This window comes from Scyliorhinus torazame, chromosome 13 (genome assembly GCF_047496885.1).
Source record: "Scyliorhinus torazame isolate Kashiwa2021f chromosome 13, sScyTor2.1, whole genome shotgun sequence".
NCBI lineage: Eukaryota > Metazoa > Chordata > Chondrichthyes > Carcharhiniformes > Scyliorhinidae > Scyliorhinus > Scyliorhinus torazame.
The window spans coordinates 195,236,702-195,259,441 of record NC_092719.1 but is presented as its reverse complement, the minus strand read 5'-3'; the positions used below and the strand labels follow the sequence as shown (position 1 = coordinate 195,259,441).

At 45.3% G+C, this 22,740-nt stretch overlaps 1 protein-coding gene across 2 annotated transcripts in view; it reads right to left on the bottom strand.

Annotated features, from left to right (window-relative positions):
* LOC140388485 (uncharacterized) overlaps window positions 1–17,716 on the bottom strand; it is a 51,366-nt gene extending 33,650 nt beyond the window's left edge. Inside the window, exons 1-2 of one of the 2 annotated variants that reach the window (XM_072472756.1) lie at window positions 17,625–17,708; window positions 9,800–10,218 (exon numbers count right to left, since the gene is read on the bottom strand). In XM_072472756.1, coding sequence (XP_072328857.1) covers window positions 9,800–10,085 — 286 coding nt within the window. In that variant the 5' untranslated portion in view covers window positions 10,086–10,218; window positions 17,625–17,708. Of the gene's footprint in view, window positions 1–9,799; window positions 10,219–17,624 lie in introns of both variants that reach the window. The other variant, XM_072472757.1, reaches the window with a different exon arrangement.
* Window positions 17,717–22,740: the final 5,024 nt, after the last annotated feature.

The following is a 22,740-nucleotide window of genomic DNA, read 5'->3' as shown; positions in this document are numbered from 1 at the left end:
CTGGCCCTACTCAAAGATCAAAGAACAATACAGCACAGGAACAGGCCCTTCGTCACTCCAAGCCTGCGCCGATCATGGTACCTGCCTAAACTAAAACAGTGTGCACTTACGTAGTCCGTATCCTTCCATTCCCACCCTATTCATATATTCGTCTAGATGTCCCTTAAATGCCGCTATCGTACCGGATCGCACCACCTCCCCAAGCAGCACGTTCCATGTATTTACCACCCTCCGTGTAAAAATCTTGCCGCGCACATATATTCTAAACATTTCCCCACACTTTAAACCTGTGTCCCCTGGTACTTGACTCTCCTATCCTAGGAAAGAGCATCTGACTATCCACTCTGTCTATGCCATTCATAATCTTATAGACCTCTATCAGGTCACCTCTCAACCTCCGACGTTACAGTGAGAACAGACCGAGTTTATCTAACCTCTCCTCATACCAGGCAACATCCTAATAAACCGCTTCTGTACCCTCGCCAAAGCTTCCACATCCTTCTGGTAGTGTGGTGACCAGAAATGTACACAATATTCCAAATAAGGTCCTGTACAGCTGCAACATAGCTTGCCAATTTTTATATTCAATGCCCCGACCAATGAAGGCCAGCATGTCGTATGTCTTCTTGACCAACCTTATCCACATGCGTTGCCACTTTCAGTGATCAGTAGATATGCACGCCCAGATCTCTCTGCCTTGCAGTACTCGCAAGAGTTCTACCATTTATTGTGTAATGGACCTTCCAAAGTGCATTACCTCACACTTGTCCGAAATAAACTCCATCTGCCATTTCTCCGCCTAAGACTCCAACCAGTTTATATCTTGCTGTATCCTCTGACAATCCTTTTCACTGTCCGCTCCAATTTTTGTGTCGTCTGCGAACTTACTAATCAGACCAGCTAGATTTTCTTCCAAATCATTTATATACACAACGAATAACAAAGGCCCCAGAACTGATCCCTGTGGAATGCCGCTAGTCACAGCCTTCCATTCAGAAAAGCATCCTTCTACTGCTACCCTCTGTCTTCTCTGCCCAAGCTAGTTCTGTCTCCAACTTGCCTGCTCTCCTCTGATCCCATGTGACTTCACCTTTTGTACCAGTCTACCATGAGGTACCTTGTCAAAGGCTTTACTGAAGTCCATGTATACAACATCTACTGCTTTTCCCTCATCTATCATCTTTGTCACTTCCTCAAAAACCTCGATCAAATTAGTGAGGCACAACCGCCCCTTCACAAAACCAGGCTGTCCATCAGATCTTGCCTAATGCTGTTATAATTAGCCTTCCGAGGACCACTCTTGTCCTTTTCCAGAAGCAGCTTAAAACTTACAGAATTATGATCACTGTTCCCGAAATGATCTCCTACTGAAACTTCGATCACCTGGCCGGGCTCATTTCCCAGCACCAGGTCTATATGGCCCCATCCTGAGTTGAACTATTTACATTTTGTTTCAACTCCTGGTGCTATGTCACTTCAATTTGAATTGTTGCTGTCTACATTTTTGATTTACTGATGAACAATGCAATTAGCCACACCTGGATTGTCAGTTAATCATGGGTAGGTAGTGGAGGTAATTGGACAACATGTACGTGTGCACACATGTGCATACTCTGTGTAACTCTTTTTTTTAAAAATTAATTCAACACATTGCCTAGGAATCAAAATTGATGCATCCCCGATCAGTCACTTTGTTAATCTCCAACTGCAGTTTCATTATTGCACATTTAAATGAAATCACCAAATTTTCGAGACAATATTTTGCTGCATACTCTGTCCCTGCTGCTCTTCCCTATTTTAATGCAGTCAACAAATCTGACAAGCTTATAGCTAGTTTTGTATATCCAAGTCATTATGTAGAAGACAAATTATCAGGGGCCAAAGTACTGGCCCCATTCAAGACTACAATCAGCAACCTCAGCTGATTCTGACATTACAGGCACCATTTAACTAAATGGGAACAAAATCCCACAGCGGGCGGGTTTAGCTGCGTGTTTCCCAGCGGCGGGAAACACAAGGCTATAAAAGGCGACTCGCGTTTGATAAGGGGCCTCAACGGGGAACGCATGGCCGTGGTCGCACATAGCACCGTTTTGTACTCCGAGGAGCTCCACTCGTCGGAACTCCTCAGTGTAGCGGTAGATCGGTATGCAACCACTAATTCCCTCAAGCCCCAACGCACCATGGGAGGGCACACCCGTGCACAAAATGCCAGTTTGGCACCTGGGCAGTGCCAACCTGGCACCTGAGCAGTACCAACCTGGCAGTGCCACCTGGGTACCTTGGCAGTGCTGGGCTGACACGCATGTGGCACTTCCAGGGTGCCCAGGTGGCACCAGTTGTGCTAGGGTGCCATCCCTGCCAAATGGCATGTACCCAGGGGCCTCCAAACCCCATGAAAGACCGCCATGAATGCCATTCTGTCTGGTCCACATTGTAGAGACCAATACTGACCAGCACTCGCCGGAGGTTTCTGAGGGGAGGGTGATTGATCCCACGTCTTGGCCAGTTAGGGAATCTGCAAATTAAAGTGAGACTAGTTGTCTCACTTTATTATGCAGATTTGCTAAAAAGTGAGGGTTAAATCTTGCAAGGCATTGCGAGCCAGGTAGATTCCGGGAGCGGGGCCTCCTGGTTTCTATCGGCTACGCTACGCCGTGACCAGGTGCTTTCCGGACGCAGCATGGCCATTAAATCGCGCCCTGCAGCCAGGATTCTCCATTCCCCGCAGCTAAGATTGGGAACCACGATCGGGCAGAGAATCGCACGTCTGCCCATAAATGGGATCGGTGCCAAGTGGAAGGCCTGTCCGCAGTCCTGCCCCGCCACCAATAGCGGGCCTTCTGCCCCGTGCCGGCAAGAACATGTAAAAGGCGGATATATATTAAAAAGAATGCGATTAAAGGGTTGGACCCGCTTCAATATCCCCCTCCCCATCATTATGCTCTGACCTCCACAGCGGGAACTCCACCAGGTGGGCTTCGGTGCAAGTATTGACATGCACTGTTCTGCCGCTCTGGACCCCGACAGGGATCAAAGGGGTCAGCCCATTGCTCATGTGCCGCTGCCAGGGGGTTGACCCTGGAACCTTCCCTCGGGACGGGGTCCCGTGTCTGGACTGTCCCGTCCAGCTCTGGGCAACCTGAAAACCACTCTTGGCATGGTGATTTCAGGCAGCCCACTGTTCAAAATCATCATCCTGCTCTGACCTATTTAAACTTTTAAGTGGCCTTCTCAATCTGAACTGCTTTATTTTGTAGAAGAGATGATGTGAAAGCATTTAGCTGCTTTATATTGGCCAGCAGCTCTCAATCAGACCAAGAATATCTATAAACATTGCAGTTTTGACCAATGGAGGGTACTTCGGATGCATTCAAACATGAAGGGAAAGATGTGAGGAAAGGGAAATCCATGTAAGTCAGTAAGGATAGGGGTGATGGATGAATAGGATTTGGAGTGAGTTAGGACATGTTCAACAGGAAATGATGTTGCCCAAGATAAACAAGCTTGTCATTTTAAAAAAAATACTGAGTGTTACCCATTTATTTCAATAGACTGGGGTGGGGTGACAGCCTTCTCAACTCTATTTATAGACTATGTTATATAAATTATGCTCAAAATATTTAACTTTTCTAAACTCTTCATTCTATTTTGCACATACCACCCTAATTTTTTGTTGAGCAGTTTACTACGTTAAGCTGTATAAATGCAACCACTCAAGCAAGTCTGCTTCTTTTTTGTCATTTGAATAGTTGGTTTTTTCCCTCATAACAATTTTAATTACTTTCAACCATCTGTTTAGCTTGTACAAAGCATGACGAATAGCCCCCTTTTATTATTGTGTATATAGTTCATCCAGCTATGTTCTAGACATTCTGGTTTAACAGTACATTGAACTAATTCTGAAGTTTGGGGCTTTTAAAACGAGAATGTGATCCATCTTGTGTACAACAGGTTAACCACTCTCTCCTCCTGGACAATGGCGGGAAAGAAGGCCAAAATAAGACTCCAGATAGTCAGAAACCAGGTGTAGCCCCCAGGATGCGCTGCGGGACCCCTTGGAAGTCCCACCATGATGACTCTGTGGGAATTGCCAATTGCCCATAAAGACTGAACTTTCAGTGGGCAATTCCCCAGCTCCCTGGGACCCTACTAACTCTGATCTAAAGTCGGAGACTTTGAACAATTAGACAGATGTTAGACATAAAAAAGTTAGTCTAATTCCTGGATAATTATACAACTGACTCCAAGACACACACTTGGCCACCCAGCTCCCCTCTCGACCGCCCGCCCTACCATGCCCCCTCCCCAACTTACCCCAACCCTCCGACGCTTCCCTCCAACCTGACCTAACTCGGCCACACCACCAGATTACCCTTGATCCCTGAACGTGACCCCACAACCCTACCCACCTACCACCCTACCCAGCTGCCACCCTATACCCTTAACCATGTTACTCCATTACCCACCTTACAATTTATCTTCTCTCTATAACTTTTCAAAGTTACTTTGGCACATTTAAACACTTTACTTACCAAAACACGACAGCTCCTGCCATAAAAAAGGGAATATGGCTTCTGCACAGGTTCTCCCCACTGCTCTCACAGAGGTTTCCTGTGTTAAGTGAGTTTGGAAGGATCCCCATCAGAAGACTGCCCAGAAAAATCAGAGGAAGATAAATGTGTATTTTGTCTGCCCACAGTCAGAAATAAGGGTTCCAACCATGAACAGAAGATGCGGGCCGATCTATTATGCAATTATGCATTATCAGACCCCCCTCTTCCACTATTTGTGGGGAGCTTTCCTTGCGTTGCGGTTGCACTTTTTGTACAACCATGTTCATCTTTGGCTTCCTGGTACACAGATCAAAGGATTGCTTCGTAGATACCTTCCTGGAGCTGGAAAAAAGGCATCATATGCAGGTCCAGAATGTCGCCATTTGTCGGTGCATCTTTAGAGAGTGTTGGTAAGTGCTCCAGTGGTCATATAATAAAACCTTTCTATGACAGTGGGTACCACAGTGAGTCAAAAGGATAATCAACTCAAATTGAAGAATTCTGATTTAAATATGAAACCGGTTGGATGGATTGGACATTGTTTATAAATGTAGCAATTTGTCATTTTAAATGGAATAAATTACCCAATATTTAGTGTGACTCTTAATGACAGATGTAAAAAAAGGCTCCTCGGAAATTAGTTTTAGCAGCAGACAGGAGCATTATAGGTAAGACTAATGAGTTAAGAGCGTGGAATTGTGATACTGTTGCCATCACAGAGGTTGAGGGAGAGGCAAGACTGGCAACTCAACACAGAATCGCGACAGTACAGAAGAAGGAGCGTGTCTGCACCGACCCTCCGAAAGAACTCCCCACCTCGGCCCATTAACCCCGCACATTGATCACGGCCAATACACTCACCTGCACATCCTTGAACACTCGGTGGCAATTTACCATGGCCAATCCACCTAACCTGCACATCTTTGGACTAACAGGAGGAAACCACAGCACCCGGAGGAAACTGACATAGACAGGGGGAGAATGTGGAAACTTCACACACAGCGTCACCCAAGGCTGGAATCGAGCCCGGTCCCTGGCGCTGTGAGGCCAGTGTTAACCACCGTGCCACCGAGGTATAGGATCTTCAGGCAACAAAGGGAATGGTATAAAAGAGGTGGTGTTGCATTATTGATTAAGGAGTCAGTTACTGCAGTAAGGAGAGATGATATCTTGGAAGGTCTTCAAATGAGGCTTGTGGCTAAAGTGCAGGAATAACAAGGGGACAGTCATATTGTTGGGAGTGTATTACAGGCCCCAAACAGTCAGCAGGAGTAGAAGATATGTTGACAATTCACTGAGGTGTGTAAAAATAACATGGTAATTATATTGGGGGATTTCAACTTCCACAACATTAATTGGAATAGTCACAGCGTTCAGAGGAGGCAGATGTCTTAAAATGTATTCAGAAAAGCTTTTTATGTCACCATATAGAAGGTCCAACAAGGGACGGCGCGGTGCTGGATCTAATTCTGGGGAACAAAGCCTGACAGGTGATAGTGGGGGAGCATTTTAGTGATAGCGACCACAACACAGTACGACTTAAGTTTGTTATGGAAAAGGAAAAACGATGGACTGCAAAAAATGGTTTTGGATTGGGAAAACCCAGATTTTGTTCAAATTAGGCAGGATCTGGCCAAATAGACCACAAACAGCTTGTTGTGGGAAAAGAGGTTGGGGTGTCCAAAAGAGGAACTGGGCAGAGTATAGGCCCAACATTCCCTTTCGGGTGAAATGTCAAGAGCAACAAGCCCAGAGAACCCTGGAAGTCTAGAAATATTCAGGATTGGATAAGAAAGAAAAGAGAGGTTTTTAGCAGGTACAAAGGGAGCAAATTTGCTGAGGCCTCAATAGAATATAGAAAGGGCAGGAGGGAAACTTAAGAAAGCAATTCGGAGGGCAAAGAGGGGTCATGGAAAAGCACTGGCGGGTAAGATTAAGGAGAATCTCAAGATATTCTATAAATATGTTAAGGGGAAGAGGATAACCAGAGAAAGCGTATGGCCCATTAGGGACCACGGGGGACAATCTGTGCGTGGAACCAGAGGACATTGATACGGTGTGAAACAAACACTTCACATCTGTCTTCATTCGGGAAGAGGATGTAGGTAGAGTTCGGGAGAAGGACTGTGAGGTTCTTGAACAGTTTGACATAGGAAGTGAGGCGGTATTGGAGGTTTTGGCAGGTTTAAAAGTGAAAAAAAATCACCAGGTCCGGATGAGTTGTATCCCAAGCTCCTGTGGGAGGCAAGGGAGAAAAATATAGGGACACTGACCCAAATTTTTGATTCCTCCCTAGCCAGAGGATTGGAGGACAGCTAATGTAGTTCCACTTTTCAAGAAAGGTGGTAGAGATAAACCAGGGAATTACATACCAGTGAGTCTCATGTCAGTGCTAGGGAAACTGTTGGAGAAAATTCTGAAGGAGAGAATTAATCTCCACTTGGAGAGGGAAGGTTTGATCAGGGACAGTCAGCAGGGTTTTGTTACGCATAACAAATTTGATTGAATTTTTTGAGGACGTGATCAGATGTGCAGCTGAGGGTAGTGCAGTTGATGAAGTTTATATGGATTTCAGCAAAGCCCTCAACAAGGTCCCACATGGGATACTGATAAAAAAAAGCTAAAAGCACATGGGATGCAGTATAACTTGGCAAGTTGAATCCAAAACTGGCTGAGTGGTAGGAGCCAGAGGGTGGTGGTAGAAGGCTGTTTGTGTGACTGGAGGCCAGAGTCCAGTGCCATACCACAGGGATCCGTGCTATTCCTTATTGTCCATGATTTATATAAACAATATAGATGAAAATGGGAGAGGGGGGGGGGGGTTGATAATAATAATCGCTTATTGTCGACTTCCGGTTGCGGCAGGGATGAGCTAGCCGCACGTTTCGGCGGCTCCAGCTCCGACGGAACTTCGGGCTCTTTTAAGAGCCCCAACGGGGACTTTGCCGGCCGAAAAACCCGGTGCGAGGTGCGTGGGAAGGGAGTCCCCCCCGAACGACGGAGGGAAAAACCGGCGGCGGCGGCTGCAGCCCGAAGAATCTTCAACCACAAGGTCAGAGGGAGTGGAGAACAAAATGGCGGCGGAGAAATCGCAGGCGACATGGGGGCCTGAGCAGGACGAGGTTGTGAGACGGTGCGTGGATCTGCTGAAGAAGGAGGTAATGACCCCGATGTTACAGGCAATTGAGGGGCTTAAGGAGACTTTAAAGACCCAGGAGACTGAGCTTCGCGTGGTGGAGCAGAAGGTGTCAGGTATTGAGGCCGAGGTCCTGGGCCTGGCGGTTAAGACTCAGACGCACGAGGCACTTCATAAAAAGTGTGCTGACAGCATTGAGGCCCTTGAAAATGGAGCGCGAAGGAAGAACCTTAGGATACTAGGTCTCCCGGAGGGCGTGGAAGGAGTGGACTGTGGAGCGTACGCAAGTAAGATGCTGAGCTCACTGATGGGTGCTGAGGCCCCTGCGGGCCCCATGGAGGTGGAGTGGGCAAATCGGATCCCAGCGAGAAGACCAAAAGCGGGAGAACCACCGGGGGCGATAATCGTGCGATTTTACCGCCTTTAGGACAGAGAAGAGGTCCTGAGATGGGCTAAAAAGGTGCAGAGTAGCAGATGGGAGAATGCTGTGGTAAGGATCTACCAGGATTGGAGTGCGGAGGTGGCGAGAAGGAGGGCGAGCTTCAACCGAGCCAAAGAGGTTTTGCACAAAAGGAAGGTGAAGTTTGGGATGCTGCAGCCGGCAAGACTATGGGTCACGCATCAGGAGAGACACTATTATTTCGAGACGGAGGAGGAAGCATGGTCCTTCGTCAATGAAGAGAAACTGGACCGGAAATGAGGGACTGATGCTGCAGGGAACTGTTATTGTTGTTATTATTGTTTTTGTTAATGTGATGGTGAAAGTTAATCGAGAAGTAAACAGGGAAGGGGGGGGGGGGGGGGACAGTGGGGAAATGTGGGCGCCGGTGAGGGGGGAAGGCGGGACATAGTCGGAGAATGGGGAAGGAGAGGGGGAGGGGAAAGGGAGCAGTCCATAAGAGGCGGGTCAGGTAAAGGGATGTTCCCGCGCCATAAAGAATAAGGCGGGAAAACAGGCGCAAGGGTGTTCCCTCACACCAGGGGGGTCGAGGAGCGAGCAGGAGTAGCCGGGGTCAGTTGAAGTCAGCTGACTTACGGAAGTGATATGGGGGGAGCAATCAAGCTAGATAGGGATCTAGCGGGGGGGGGGGGGGGGGGGGGGGGGGGGGGGGACAGCTGGGTTGCTGCTGCGGAAATCCAAAAGGAAATGGCTAAAGAGTGGGTGGTCGGGGGCGGAATGCGACGCTGGGGGAGCGAGCGGGAGCGCGGAGGCGGGATATGGGACTGGCCTAGAGAAGGTAATGGCTAGTCGACACGGGAGGGGGGCAGGTAGCCCCCCAGCGAGGCTGATCACGTGGAACGTGGAGAGGCCTGAATGGACCGATAAAAAGGGCCCGAGCGCTCGTGCATTTGAAAGGACTAAGGGCAGACGTGGTTATGCTCCAAGAGATGCACCTAAAGGTGGCGGACCAAGTTAGGCTAAGGAAAGGATGGGTGGGACAGGTGTTCCACTCAGGACTGGACGCAAAGAACAGAGGGGTGGCCATTTTGGTGGGGAAACGGGTAGCATTTGAAGCAAAGAACATCGTAGCAGATAGTGGAGGTAGATATGTAATGGTGAGTGGTAGGCTGGAGGGAATGGAGGTGGCCAAATGCTATTTGCCTCAAACGCTCCATGTGACAGCAAGTTCCACTTTTTCATTCACTGAGGAAATACTGAAATTTACTGCAGTCATTATCAGTTTGTTCATTTATACTAAGTCTCATCACAATGGTACCAATTGGACCACCTTTCAAAAATAGTGAAGAAGCATATGGAAATGTGCAAAATTGACGTATTATGCTCATATCAAGCAGATGCATTGTTACAATCCCGAGTTATGCTTGTCACGTGACTAGACACATGGAAGTAAAGGAAAACTCCCTAATATTGGCTACGATTACTTCAGATAGCAAAAAGCTATAGCATAAACTTGTATCAAGGAATTAGCATTTTACCTCCAGTTCTCTGTTAAGGGCTCCCTTACTTACAATTGAAGTTATCTGACAAAATACTATTTATCTATTTCCTCCAGATTATTTTGTTGGACTGCTAACCTTGTCACCAAGTTAAAACTGCTTCCACAGCCATAAGAAAATGTCATTGCCACTACATAATGATTCTTACCTTCTTGGTTGATCCGGCCCCAGGTAACAGTGGTGAGAAAGGAACTGAGAGCTTTCCTGGGTCCTTGTCTAGTAATTGCGTCAGACAAGAGGACTGTGTTATTTAAATCCAAGTGCACAATCAGTTTTGACCTTCTGCCATTTAAAGTTTTGGGAATCTTGGTGATAATTTGGTTCGAAACAGATTCCACACTCTCGGTGTCTTGATCTGCATGAAGCAATGCCATTTGTGATTTAGGTATTGGGTGCTGAGAGAAGTCAGTTATTTTAGTGCATTCCAAGTCCATTAATCTTTGCAGCTATTGCCACTATTTCAATTCCCTCTTTTATTGGTCACAAGGGATTTCTTTGTTAAATCCCTGGTTTCAGCACTGTCCCAGGGATGTAGATTACGGTATGGACTGACTGGGCTTCAAAGACCTACAGGGGAAAAAGACGAACATTCAATAATCATCAGTATGACTCCAATTAGATTATTAGTTTAGCATTTTTAATCTGTAAATATAGAGTAAAACTAATGGCTGGCAGAGAGAATTTTGAAATACATTACAAATGATACATAGAAGTGAAATTACAGTAGATATATTAGGGTGGAAGATAATTGAAAACAGCCCATTTGTTCCTAAATGCACTTTAAAGGGTTTCCCCAGAGTGAAGTAAGTTTTATGTTTCCACTGTTTCCCAATGTGCATGGGTATAATTTTCTTTATGTAATAGGACTATTACAGATGGTGCATAATATTGTGCCCTTCACCTGCACGATTGGCTGATGTGTTGGAGTTCCAGCTAAAGGCCCCAAATCACATGAAATTGATTTACTTCTGGAATGCAGTGACTGCATTGGGGTAACACCTAAATTATATTAGACCATAAGACATAGGAGCAGAATTAGGCCATTCGGCCCATCGTGCCTGCTCTGCCATTCAATCATGGCTGATATATTTCTCATTCCCATTCTCCTGCCTTCTCCCCATAACTCCTGATCCCCTTATTAATCAAGAACCTATCTATCTCTGACTTAAAGATACTCAGTGACTTGGCCTCCACAGCCTTCTGGGGCAATGAGTTCCACAGATTCACCACCCTCTGGCTGAAGAAATTCCTTCTCATATTGCTCAAGTCATGTTGCTACACTTGAACATAAATACTCCCCAAGCTGCAGGCAAATAGTTACGAGAGTGAATATGTAGTTCATGGATTTTGCCACAGAATCCAATTGCATTTTACAGAACATTTTATTTTTGATTGTCTCCTGCTGATCCAAGTCCAAAAAGCTCAAGCACAGTTATGCAAAAGCTATGGTTTCCAAGGTTAGGAGTTGAACATGAAACCCCATAGCTTCGCAGCAGAGCTTTATAATGCTATAAAATAGGCGTGTGACATAAATCCAAGTATGTTTGTTCTTTACAATTCCACCCAAAGCCACAGAATCAACTTTCACATATATGTTGATGACACTCAGCTCTGTCTGTCCACCAGTTTTCGTGACCCATTCACTCTCTCTTGGGCTATCAAAGATTATAATAATATTTATTGTCACAAGTAGGTTTACATTTACAAAAGCCTTACCTTTACAGGAGCAGCCCTTTGGATTTCGGCGGCAGCGGTGCGCAGGGGCCTTCTTGGAGGTGAGTAGTGAATTTAAAAAGCCTTACCTTTACAGGAGCAGCCCTTTGGATTTCGGCGGCAGCGGTGCGCAGGGGCCTTCTGGGAGGTGAGTAGTGTATTTAAAAAGCCTTACCTTTACAGGAGCAGCCCTTTGGATTTCGGCGGCAGCGGTGCGCAGGGGCCTTCTGGGAGGTGAGTAGTGAATTTAAAAAGCCTTGCCTGGTCCCGTGTCTGTTCTTCTTTTCTGTTTTATTTGTTTTTATATAAGGCGGGAACAGGAAGTTCGACCTCTGGCAAGTCCCCCCCCCCCCCCCCCAACCAATTAATTCTGGTGGAGAGGAAACCCTAGACACTACACGTGTAGTGTCTCCCACCCGCCCTCCTCCTCTAACCTAATAATAAGACCCATTGGTGTAAGGTAAGTGCCATATTATATTATTATATTATTAGCATTGTGCAGGTCAAGGATCGGAGGTGGAGGAGCAGTCTCTGTCAACGAGAGAACCTGAGAACATCTCAGACACTCAGAAGGCAAGAAGGTAAGTAAGTGATTTTTACTTTTATACCTTTTTTCAAATTGTGTGTGTCGGGGGGAAACTGAAGTGACATCACAGAAAAGCTGTGGCCAGAGTGGCTGGTTGGGATTCTAACCTAAATTTTAAAAAAATTTGAGTATTTGGGAACTAATTAAACATAATAACTTAATTATAATTTAGAGGATATCTAAGCCAGAGATCGGAGAGTATTATAGTTAGCTATCGCATTTCTATTAGAAATCTAGTGCTAGGAAACAGATAGTTGACAGTAACTTTGCAATTTTAAAAAAGTATTAAAAAAAAAAGACAAATTTTAATTAATTGACGCAATATCAGTTAGAGGGGTGCTGTGCTCTGACTGTGAGATGTGGCAGGTCCGGGAGGCTTCCAGCGTCCCGGATGGCTTCATCTGCAGAAAGTGCACCCAACTGCAGCTCCTCACAGACCGCATGGTTCGGTTGGAGCAGCAATTGGATGCACTTAGGAGCATGCAGGTGGCAGAAAGCGTCATAGATCGCAGTTATGTAAATGTGGTCACACCCAAGGTGCAGGCAGAGAAATGGGTGACCACCAGAAAGGGCAGGCAGTCAGTGCAGGAATCCCCTGTGGTTGTCCCCCTCTCGAACAGATATACCCCTTTGGATACTGTCGGGGGGATAGCCTATCAGGGGAAAACAGCAGCAGCCAGAGCAGTGGCACCACGGCTGGCTCTGATGTTCAGAAGGGAGGGTCAAAGCGCAGTAGAGTAATAGTAATAGAGGACTCTATAGTCAGGGGCACAGATAGGCGCTTCTGTGGACGTGAAAGAGACTCCAGGATGGTATGTTGCCTCCCTGGTGCCAGGGTCCAGGATGTCTCCGAACGGGTAGAGGGAATCCTGAAGGGGGAGGGCAAACAGGCAGAGGTCGTTGTACATATTGGTACTAACGACATAGGCAGGAAGGGGCATGAGGTCCTGCAGCAGGAGTTCAGGGAGCTAGGCAGAAAGTTAAAAGACAGGACCTCAAGGGTTGTAATCTCGGGATTACTCCCTGTGCCACGTGCCAGTGAGGCTAGAAATAGGAAGATAGAGCAGACAAACACGTGGCTAAACAGCTGGTGTAGGAGGGAGGGTTTCCGTTATCTGGACCACTGGGAGCTCTTCCGGGGCAGGTGTGACCTGTATAAGATGGACGGGTTGCATCTAAACCGGAGAGGCATAAATATCCTGGCCGCGAGGTTTGCTAGTGTCACACGGGAGAGTTTAAACTAGTATGGCAGGGGGGTGGGCACGGGAGCAATAGGTCAGAAGGTGAGAGCATTGAGGGAGAACTAGGGAATAGGGACAGTGTGGCTCTGAGGCAGAGCAGACGGGGAGAAGTTGCTCAACACAGCGGGTCTGGTGGCCTGAAGTGCATATGTTTTAATGCAAGGAGCATTACGGGTAAGGCAGATGAACTTAGAGCTTGGATTACTACTTGGAACTATGATGTTGTTGCCATTACAGAGACCTGGTTGAGGGAAGGGCAGGATTGGCAGCTAAACGTTCCAGGATTTAGATGTTTCAGGCGGGATAGAGGGGGATGTAAAAGGGGAGGCGGAGTTGCGCTACTTGTTCGGGAGAATATCACAGCTATACTGCGAGAGGACACCTCAGAGGGCAGTGAGGCTATATGGGTAGAGATCAGGAATAAGAAGGGTGCAGTCACAATGTTGGGGGTATACTACAGGCCTCCCAACAGCCAGCGGGAGATAGAGGAGCAGATAGGTAGACAGATTTTGGAAGAGAGTAAAAACAACAGGGTTGTGGTGATGGGAGACTTTAACTTCCCCAATATTGACTGGGACTCACTTAGTGCCAGGGGCTTAGACGGGGCGGAGTTTGTAAGGAGCATCCAGGAGGGCTTCTTAAAACAATATGTAAACAGTCCAACTAGGGAAGGGGCGGTACTGGACCTGGTATTGGGGAATGAGCCCGGCCAGGTGGTAGATGTTTCAGTAGGGGAGCATTTCGGTAACAGTGACCACAATTCAGTAAGTTTTAAAGTACTGGTGGACAAGGATAAGAGTGGTCCGAGGATGAATGTGCTAAATTGGGGGAAGGCTAATTATAACAATATTAGGCGGGAACTGAAGAACATAGATTGGGGGCGGATGTTTGAGGGCAAATCAACATCTGACATGTGGGAGGCTTTCAAGTGTCAGTTGAAAGGAATACAGGACAGGCATGTTCCTGTGAGGAAGAAAGATAAATACGGCAATTTTCGGGAACCTTGGATGACGAGTGATATTGTAGGCCTCGTCAAAAAGAAAAAGGAGGCATTTGTCAGGGCTAAAAGGCTGGGAACAGACGAAGCCTGTGTGGCATATAAGGAAAGTAGGAAGGAACTTAAGCAAGGAGTCAGGAGGGCTAGAAGGGGTCATGAAAAGTCATTGGCAAATAGGGTTAAGGAAAATCCCAAGGCTTTTTACACGTACATAAAAAGCAAGAGGGTAGCCAGGGAAAGGGTTGGCCCACTGAAGGATAGGCAAGGGAATCTATGTGTGGAGCCAGATGAAATGGGCGAGGTACTAAATGAATACTTTGCATCAGTATTCACCAAAGAGAAGGAATTGGTAGATGTTGAGTCTGGAGAAGGGGGTGTAGATAGCCTGAGTCACATTGTGATCCAAAAAGACGAGGTGTTGGGTGTCTTAAAAAATATTAAGGTAGATAAGTCCCCAGGGCCTGATGGGATCTACCCCAGAATACTGAAGGAGGCTGGAGAGGAAATTGCTGAGGCTTTGACAAAAATATTTGGATCCTCGCTGTCTTCAGGGGATGTCCCGGAGGACTGGAGAATAGCCAATGTTGTTCCTCTGTTTAAGAAGGGTAGCAAGGATAATCCCGGGAACTACAGGCCGGTGAGCCTTACTTCAGTGGTAGGGAAATTACTGGAGAGAATTCTTCGAGACAGGATCTACTCCCATTTGGAGCAAATGGACGTATTAGTGAGAGGCAGCACGGTTTTGTGAAGGGGAGGTCATGTCTCACTAACTTGATAGAGTTTTTCGAGGAGGTCACTAAGATGATTGATGCAGGTAGGGCAGTAGATGTTGTCTATATGGACTTCAGTAAGGCCTTTGACAAGGTCCCTCATGGTAGACTTGTACAAAAGGTGAAGTCACACGGGATCAGGGGTGAACTGGCAAGGTGGATACAGAACTGGCTAGGCCATAGAAGGCAGAGGGTAGCAATGGAGGGATGCTTTTCTAATTGGAGGGCTGTGACCAGTGGTGTTCCACAGGGATCAGTGCTGGGACCTTTGCTCTTTGTAGTATATATAAATGATTTGGAGGAAAATGTAACTGGTCTGATTAGTAAGTTTGCAGACGACACAAAGGTTGGTGGAATTGCGGATAGCGATGAGGACTGTCGGAGGATACAGCAGGATTTAGATTGTCTGGAGACTTGGGCGGAGAGATGGCAGATGGAGTTTAATCTGGACAAATGTGAGGTAATGCATTTTGGAAGGGCTAATGCAGGTAGGGAATATACAGTGAATGGTAGAACCCTCAAGAGTATTGAAAGTCAAAGAGATCTAGGAGTACAGGTCCACAGGTCATTGAAAGGGGCAACACAGGTGGAGAAGGTAGTCAAGAAGGCATACGGCATGCTTGCCTTCATTGGCCGGGGCATTGAGTATAAGAATTGGCAAGTCATGTTGCAGCTGTATAGAACCTTAGTTAGGCCACAATTGGAGTATAGTGTTCAATTCTGGTCGCCACACTACCAGAAGGATGTGGAGGCTTTAGAGAGGGTGCAGAAGAGATTTACCAGAATGTTGCCTGGTATGGAGGGCATTAGCTATGAGGAGAGGTTGAATAAACTCGGTTTGTTCTCACTGGAACGAAGGAGGTTGAGGGGCGACCTGATAGAGGTATACAAAATTATGAGGGGCATAGACAGAGTGGATAGTCAGAGGCTTTTCCCCAGGGTAGAGGGGTCAATTACTAGGGGGCATAGGTTTAAGGTGAGAGGGGCAAGGTTTAGAGTAGATGTACGAGGCAAGTTTTTTACGCAGAGGGTAGTGGGTGCCTGGAACTCACTACCGGAGGAGGTAGTGGAAGCAGGGACGATAGGGACATTTAAGGGGCATCTTGACATATATATGAATAGGATGGGAATAGAAGGATACGGACCCAGGAAGTGTGGAAGATTGTAGTTTAGTCGGGCAGTATGGTCGGCACGGGCTTGGAGGGCCGAAGGGCCTGTTCCTGTGCTGTACATTTCTTTGTTCTTTGTACATTAACACTGCAATGACGTTACTAGTCGCCATATTCCGGCGATTGTTTGGGCACACTGAGAAAATTCAGAATGTCCAAGTTACCTAACAGCACGCCTTTCGGGGCTTGTGGGAGGAAACCGGAGCACCCAGAGGAAACCCACGTAGGCATGGGAAGAACGTGCAGACTCTGCACAGACAGTGACCCAAGCTGGGAATCGAACCTGGGACCCTGGTGCTGTGAGCAACAGTGCTAACCACTGTGCTACCATGCCACCCATGTTTGTCCAACACCCGATTTTGGATGAGCCGGTACTTGGGGCGGCACGGTGGCACAGTGGTTAGCATTGCTGCCTCACAGCACCATGGCCCGATTTCGATTTTGACCTCCAGTGATTGGGTTGAGTTTGCACATTCTCCCATGACGACATGGGTTTCCTCCAGGTGCTCCGGTTTCTTCTCACAGTCCAAAGGTGTGGTTAGATGGATTGGTCGTGCTAAATTGCCCCTTAGTGTCCAAAGGTTAGGTGTAGCGGGGATAAGGAGGGGGAAAGTGCCTTGGTAGGGTGCTCTTTCAGCGAGTTGGTGCCAACTCGATGGGCCAAATGGCCACCTTCTGCACTGTAGGGATTCTATGATTCCTCCAGGTAAACATTGAGAACACAAACATTTAACTTCTGCCACAAAATAATACTTTTACCACTAACTATCTTTCCTGCCTGGCTATTAACATGGCAGAAATCTAACTATTCACAAACTCAAAAGTCCTGCTTGACTCTGAGCAGTGCTGCTCATCCCCAAATTATCTCCATCACCTACCTCCACCTGTGTGACAGGAGCACGTCCATCTCTAACTCAACCAATCTGCCACTAAAATCCTCATTCAGGTCACCTCCCGACACAATTACGCCAATGTTCTGATGGCCAATGTCCTATCCCTCACCCACCCACCACCACGTCCAACAGACTTAAAACTTAGATCTCCGTGCACGCCCAAAGCCACAGCTCTATTTTCATATCTATCTTTAACTCATAATTTCACCTTCGCCAAAAAAAAAAAACCTGCCTCCGCTCTCTCCCCGTTTAAAATCCAGCTTAGACCCTCCAACCAAGCTTTTCGTCACCCACCCGTTTATCACCTTTGGCTTGGGGTCTGGTCCTTCCCTCCCCGGGGCTTCTGCAAAACGCCTCAGGAAGTTTTGTTTCTCAGGTGAAAAAAGTGTTATATAAAGTTGCGGCTGTTGTTTTGCAGCACTCTGGCCCCGTTAGCAACCTGGATTCAGGAGCAGTGACTCCAGTAGCGGGAGGTTTATTCTGCTAATGATGGAAAGGCGCCGGTCCTCCTGACTCAACCGCAGCTCCTCGAGTCTCCCGAGCCCCGGATTCTGGTCAAGAACCTGCTGATGACCAACACATATAAATATTTAAAATATTGTACCTGTGTTCATTGCGACGTATTCCTAAGTGCACAGCACATGTTCATCCATCAGAGTCTATTCAACCGGCCGGCTTCTTCTCTAAGAATTGTGGGATACAGGAGGACCAGCAAACGGACCTGCCCAGTCTCAATGACAAGAGAGGATAAGCCACTGTTGGATATATGGCTGATGTTTCATTAATTGTTTAAGTTGGAATAACCTTAAAATATATATCTCATTCTATTTATTTATAAGTCTTGCATTTAATGTCGACAGTACATCCAAAATAAATATGTTGACACTATATTTCATTTTTAAGTAAGTTTCTCTAACTTCTCAGAGTTTTACCATCTGCCCCTTTTTTATGTTTTGCTCATTAACCTGCCCAGTCTCACTGACTGGAAAGAAAGAGCGCCTGATTTTGGTTAACTTGACATGACTGATGGTTCATTTGTTATTTTAAAAAAACGGTTTTGAACAGCCTTAAAATATATTTCTCATTCTATCTATTCACAAGTTGTACATCTAAATATTGACAATGCAAAATAAATATATTTAAATTTGCATTATATTTCATTTACAAATACGTTTCTCAAGCTTCTCAGAGTTGTGCTATCTATGCTCTTATATCTGTTTTGCTGGAACATTAGCTCATTGGGTATGGTTTTATAGATTTCCAATGGGTAATTTTTCTTTCACCCTTATCATACTAACTAAATTTGATGTTGAAACTATTTAAGGCAGAATAATAGCACTGTATTAGTGCAGTGTTTATATTGCTCTGTATTTTACTTTGCTCTTTCATGGAGATGCAATTATATGTAACAAAATAAGAGGTTATGATTGGGTGAAATGGAGTGAATTGACTCCCCTTTATTCAGACTCCTCAGTTGGTCGTAACAAAGATTTTTTTTTAAATTGACCTATAAATGCCTTTTTCAATCCAAATGTATTTCCTTTTTCATAAAAAGCCGATCAAACCAGGTTGTCTTGAGTCAAGTAAAGAGTCAGCTTATTAGTTACTAAACCTGAGGGAAAAAATGACAAAATGCACACACACACATCTCATAGGAAAAGTGAGAGTCCAGATAAAAGTTAAAAGACTCTGTTGGCCGACGTGGAAATAGGAAACGCGATTGGGCAGAGGATCTGTTTCGATGCCTAAATCTTGGCAGGCGCCGGGTGTTTGATGCTGAATCGCAACGCTCCGCCTCCTCAAAAATGCCGTCAATGCAACGCACACCGCACGTAGTCAGGGTGAGTATTGGGGGATGGCCAGGAGGTGGGCTGTGGGTCTGGGTGGACGGGTACGCAACACCATTATTGCAGCTGGCAAGGCAGCCATGTAGCTGTGCATGCCGCTGACAGCCCGCTCTAAACCTGGTGGCCTGAGTCCTGTAGGTGAACCTCCCGAGGCATCCCCTGGGTGCCCTCTGGCCCCAGCTGACCCATCAGCTGTATAGGTGCTCCAGCACAACGTGTCCCATCTTTTCAGCCCCGATCAGTGTGTGCGTAGGGCGTCTATTATTTAAGCGCGGCTGAAGCTTGTCAGCCATCACGGACCCGGCGATTCCCACACCGTTTTTCATGGGTTTCAATGGTGTTCTACACGGCGCCCCTCACTGGTAGCAGAATCGGTGAGGGTTTGGCGCTCATTTTTCTGACATGAAAGTCCACGGATTCTCCATTGGCTTCAACACTTAGACTCAGAAACGGAGAATATGCTTAAGTCCTTTGCCTGTCCTTGAAATTGAATTGAAGTTCAGATGACCGCACCTTGCTGGATTTTAGGTTCAGTGAGAGATAATCCTTACTGATCTCTCCAGCAGTTTTCCAAATGACTTCTCTCTCTGGCTTGGCAAAACCAGTTCTTAAACCTCTTGCCTGTATATTCCAAGGAGGAATTTGATTAACATGCCATCATTGGTGCTGAAAGAATAATTGCATTTTTGATCTTTCATCTCAAAAACATTTGACACATTTCAAGATAGTAGAAACCAACAGGAAATTGGGTTTACCTTGTCCTGCACAGGGGGTTTTGAATGTCTGTTGAATATGTGGCTGTTAAGCACTTCCCAATATCTTGACAAAATTGCAGTTGATTAAATTCCAGCACTTTGCATTTTTAGTGCCTTCTTTTCATGAGTCTCATTTTGAAATGGCCCGTGATACCCCCAGATATAAAATTCCATGTGCAACATATCAGCAGTGCAATGCACAGAGGAACTTTCCAGAAAAGTAGTTAACTTATAATACCAGATATCGGATGTCAGGTGGTCGCCATCTTTGGTCAATGTCTTTTCTTGTATTTAAAAAGAAGGTCCTCCTAAACAGTATGTTTTTGGTTAGCTGGTGATGTTACAGGTAGATCTCGCTCAGACACGATTTCTTATTGTTGTGACAAGACAGCAATGTAGAAGAGATAACATTACAAATTATGATTGTCTCAACCAATTAGCACAATACAACTGTGTATTTTCTGTGGTGATATTCAGGCATGGAATAAATAAAACCAAGAGAATACATATTAAGCTACCAATATCATTTGTCAGTTGTAGTGTCATGCTACCATTACCTAAAGTTGTAGGATTGAGGAACTGGAAGAGGATATGATTCTTAATTAATTTGCTTCACTGACCCTGACCTACCTGATATATGCCTTTGACCATTCCTCCTACTTCCCTATGCTTTTGATGGCATTAATCCAGCCCTGCTTGTGGTGTGAAGTGGCTCTTCTAATTAATTTTTAACAGCAGATAAGATGCTACCAAATGAGAAGAAGTAGCTGATAATTAACTTTACCTACTGTCACCGAGAAAATGGGAGTAAACAGAAACATTTAGGTAGACAATTTTACCATGAGAGACATAAACTGATTGGATTGGAGAGCAATTAAACATTGCACAGCAGAGCAACTGAAAGCATCAGATGGACATGGTGTAAGAAGCCTGAGCATTTGAGACATTTTTTAATTAATTTAAGGAATGTGGTTTTGCCTATTTATTGCCATTTATTTGCCATTTATTGCCTATCCCTAAAAACCTTTGAGAAGGTGGCGGTGAGCTGCCTTCTTTAACTGTTGCAGTCCATGTGGTTTACGTATATCCACAGTGTTGTTAGGCAGGGAATTCCAGAATTTTGGCCCAGCGACAGTGAAGGAACGGTGATATAGCTCTAAGTCAGGATGCTCAGTGGGTTGTTAGTAACCCGAACATATGTTGTAAGGGAATTACTAGAGGATGAATTGATTGAACACCTTGAAGATTTTCAGCTCATCAGATAGAGCTAGTATGGTTAAGCTAGGTCTGACGAACCTGATTGAATTTGTTGAAAAAGTGACTAAAGTAGTTGATAAGGGAATGTCTATGGATGTTAGGGGAATGTCTATAGATGTTATTTACATGGACTTCCAGGAGGCATATGAAAAAAATATCTCATAAGTGGCTGTTAGCTAAATTTGAAGCCCATGGTATTGATGATGAATGCCCTGGTTAGAAAATTGGCTGAATGGCAGGAGTCAAAGAATAGGGATAATAGGCAGTTACACACAGGATGTGATTAGTCATGTCACACAAAGATCTGTGTTGGATCTTCAACAACTTACTGTATTTATTAATGACTTAGATGAGGGGATAGAAAGACACATGTCCAAATTTGCCACTGATACAAAGGCAACATTGTAAGCTATGTAGATAGAAGCATAAAATTAGAAGAAGAGACGCTGATAAATTAAGTGAATGGGCAAAACTGTAGAGAATGGATTTCACTGCAGGCAAATGTGATATTACTCACTTTAGACCTGAAAAGAATAGGCCATGGTACTCACTAAATGTGAAAACTAGAAACCGTAAAAGTCCAAAGAGACTTTAGTTTCCAGGTACATGGAACATTAAATGTCGTGAACAGGTATAGAAAACAATGAAGAAGACTAATCGAAGGCTCGCTTTAAAAGAAAGATGGAGAAGTCAAGGTCCAACTATACAAAGCCCTGGCTGTACCAAACAGGGAGAACCATGAGCAGTTCTGGGTCCTGAACTTTAGGCAGGCTATTTTGGCATTGGAAGGGAGTGAACTGTTGCTTTACCAGAATGATAACTGGAGGAGAGATTGCGCAAAATAAGGGATAGTTCAATCGAAGTTTTAAAAAATATTAAGGGATGGCGATGAGGCAGACAGAGATTAACTATTTCTGCTAATTGGGGAGTATTGAGCAAGGGGACATTGTCTAAAATTAGAACCAGCTCTTTCAGGAGTGAAAATAGGAAACATTTCTACATACAAAGGGTGGTTTTCTCCACTACAAAGGCGGCTACATATCAAAAGTATTTTCTTGACTGTAAAGTGTTTTGAATATCCTGTGATCATGCACAAAAGACAAAGATAAATAATATGGGACAAAAGATGCCATGGCAGCAAACAAACTGGGACATGAGACAACTGCCTCAAATATGGGACAGTCTGGTAAAATCCAGATGATTGGTCACCCTTGGTGAGACAGGTTCAAGGGGCTAATTGGCCTACTCCAGTTCTTATGTTCTGCCTCTCAACCTTTTATTTTCTTGAGAAAAGAGCCCCCAGTCTTTTCAACCATCCCAGATAAATGTAACCTCTCAGTACTGGTATAATGCCTGTAAATCGTGTCAACCTGTTGAAAGAGACATCTTATTTATTTATTTTTTAAAAATATTTTATTGAAAATTTTTGGTCAACCATCACAGTACATTGTGCATCCTTTACACAATATTATAACAACACAAATAACAATGACCTATTTTATAAACAAAAAGTGAATAAATAATAAATAACAAAAATGAAAACTAACCCAAATTGGCAACTGCCTTATCACAAGTAACACTCTCCAAAAATATAATTTAACAGTCCAATATATAATTATCTGTAGCAACGACCTATACATATTATACAGTATATATTAACAACCCTGAGAGTCCTTCTGGTTCCTCCCCCCCCCTCCCCCCCCCCCCGATCCTGGGCTGCTGCTGCTGCCTTCTTTTTTCCATTCCATCTATCTTTCTGCGAGGTATTCGACGAACGGTTGCCACCGCCTGGTGAACCCTTGAGCCGACCCCCTTAGAATGAACTTAATCCGCTCTAGCTTTATAAACCCTGCCATGTCAT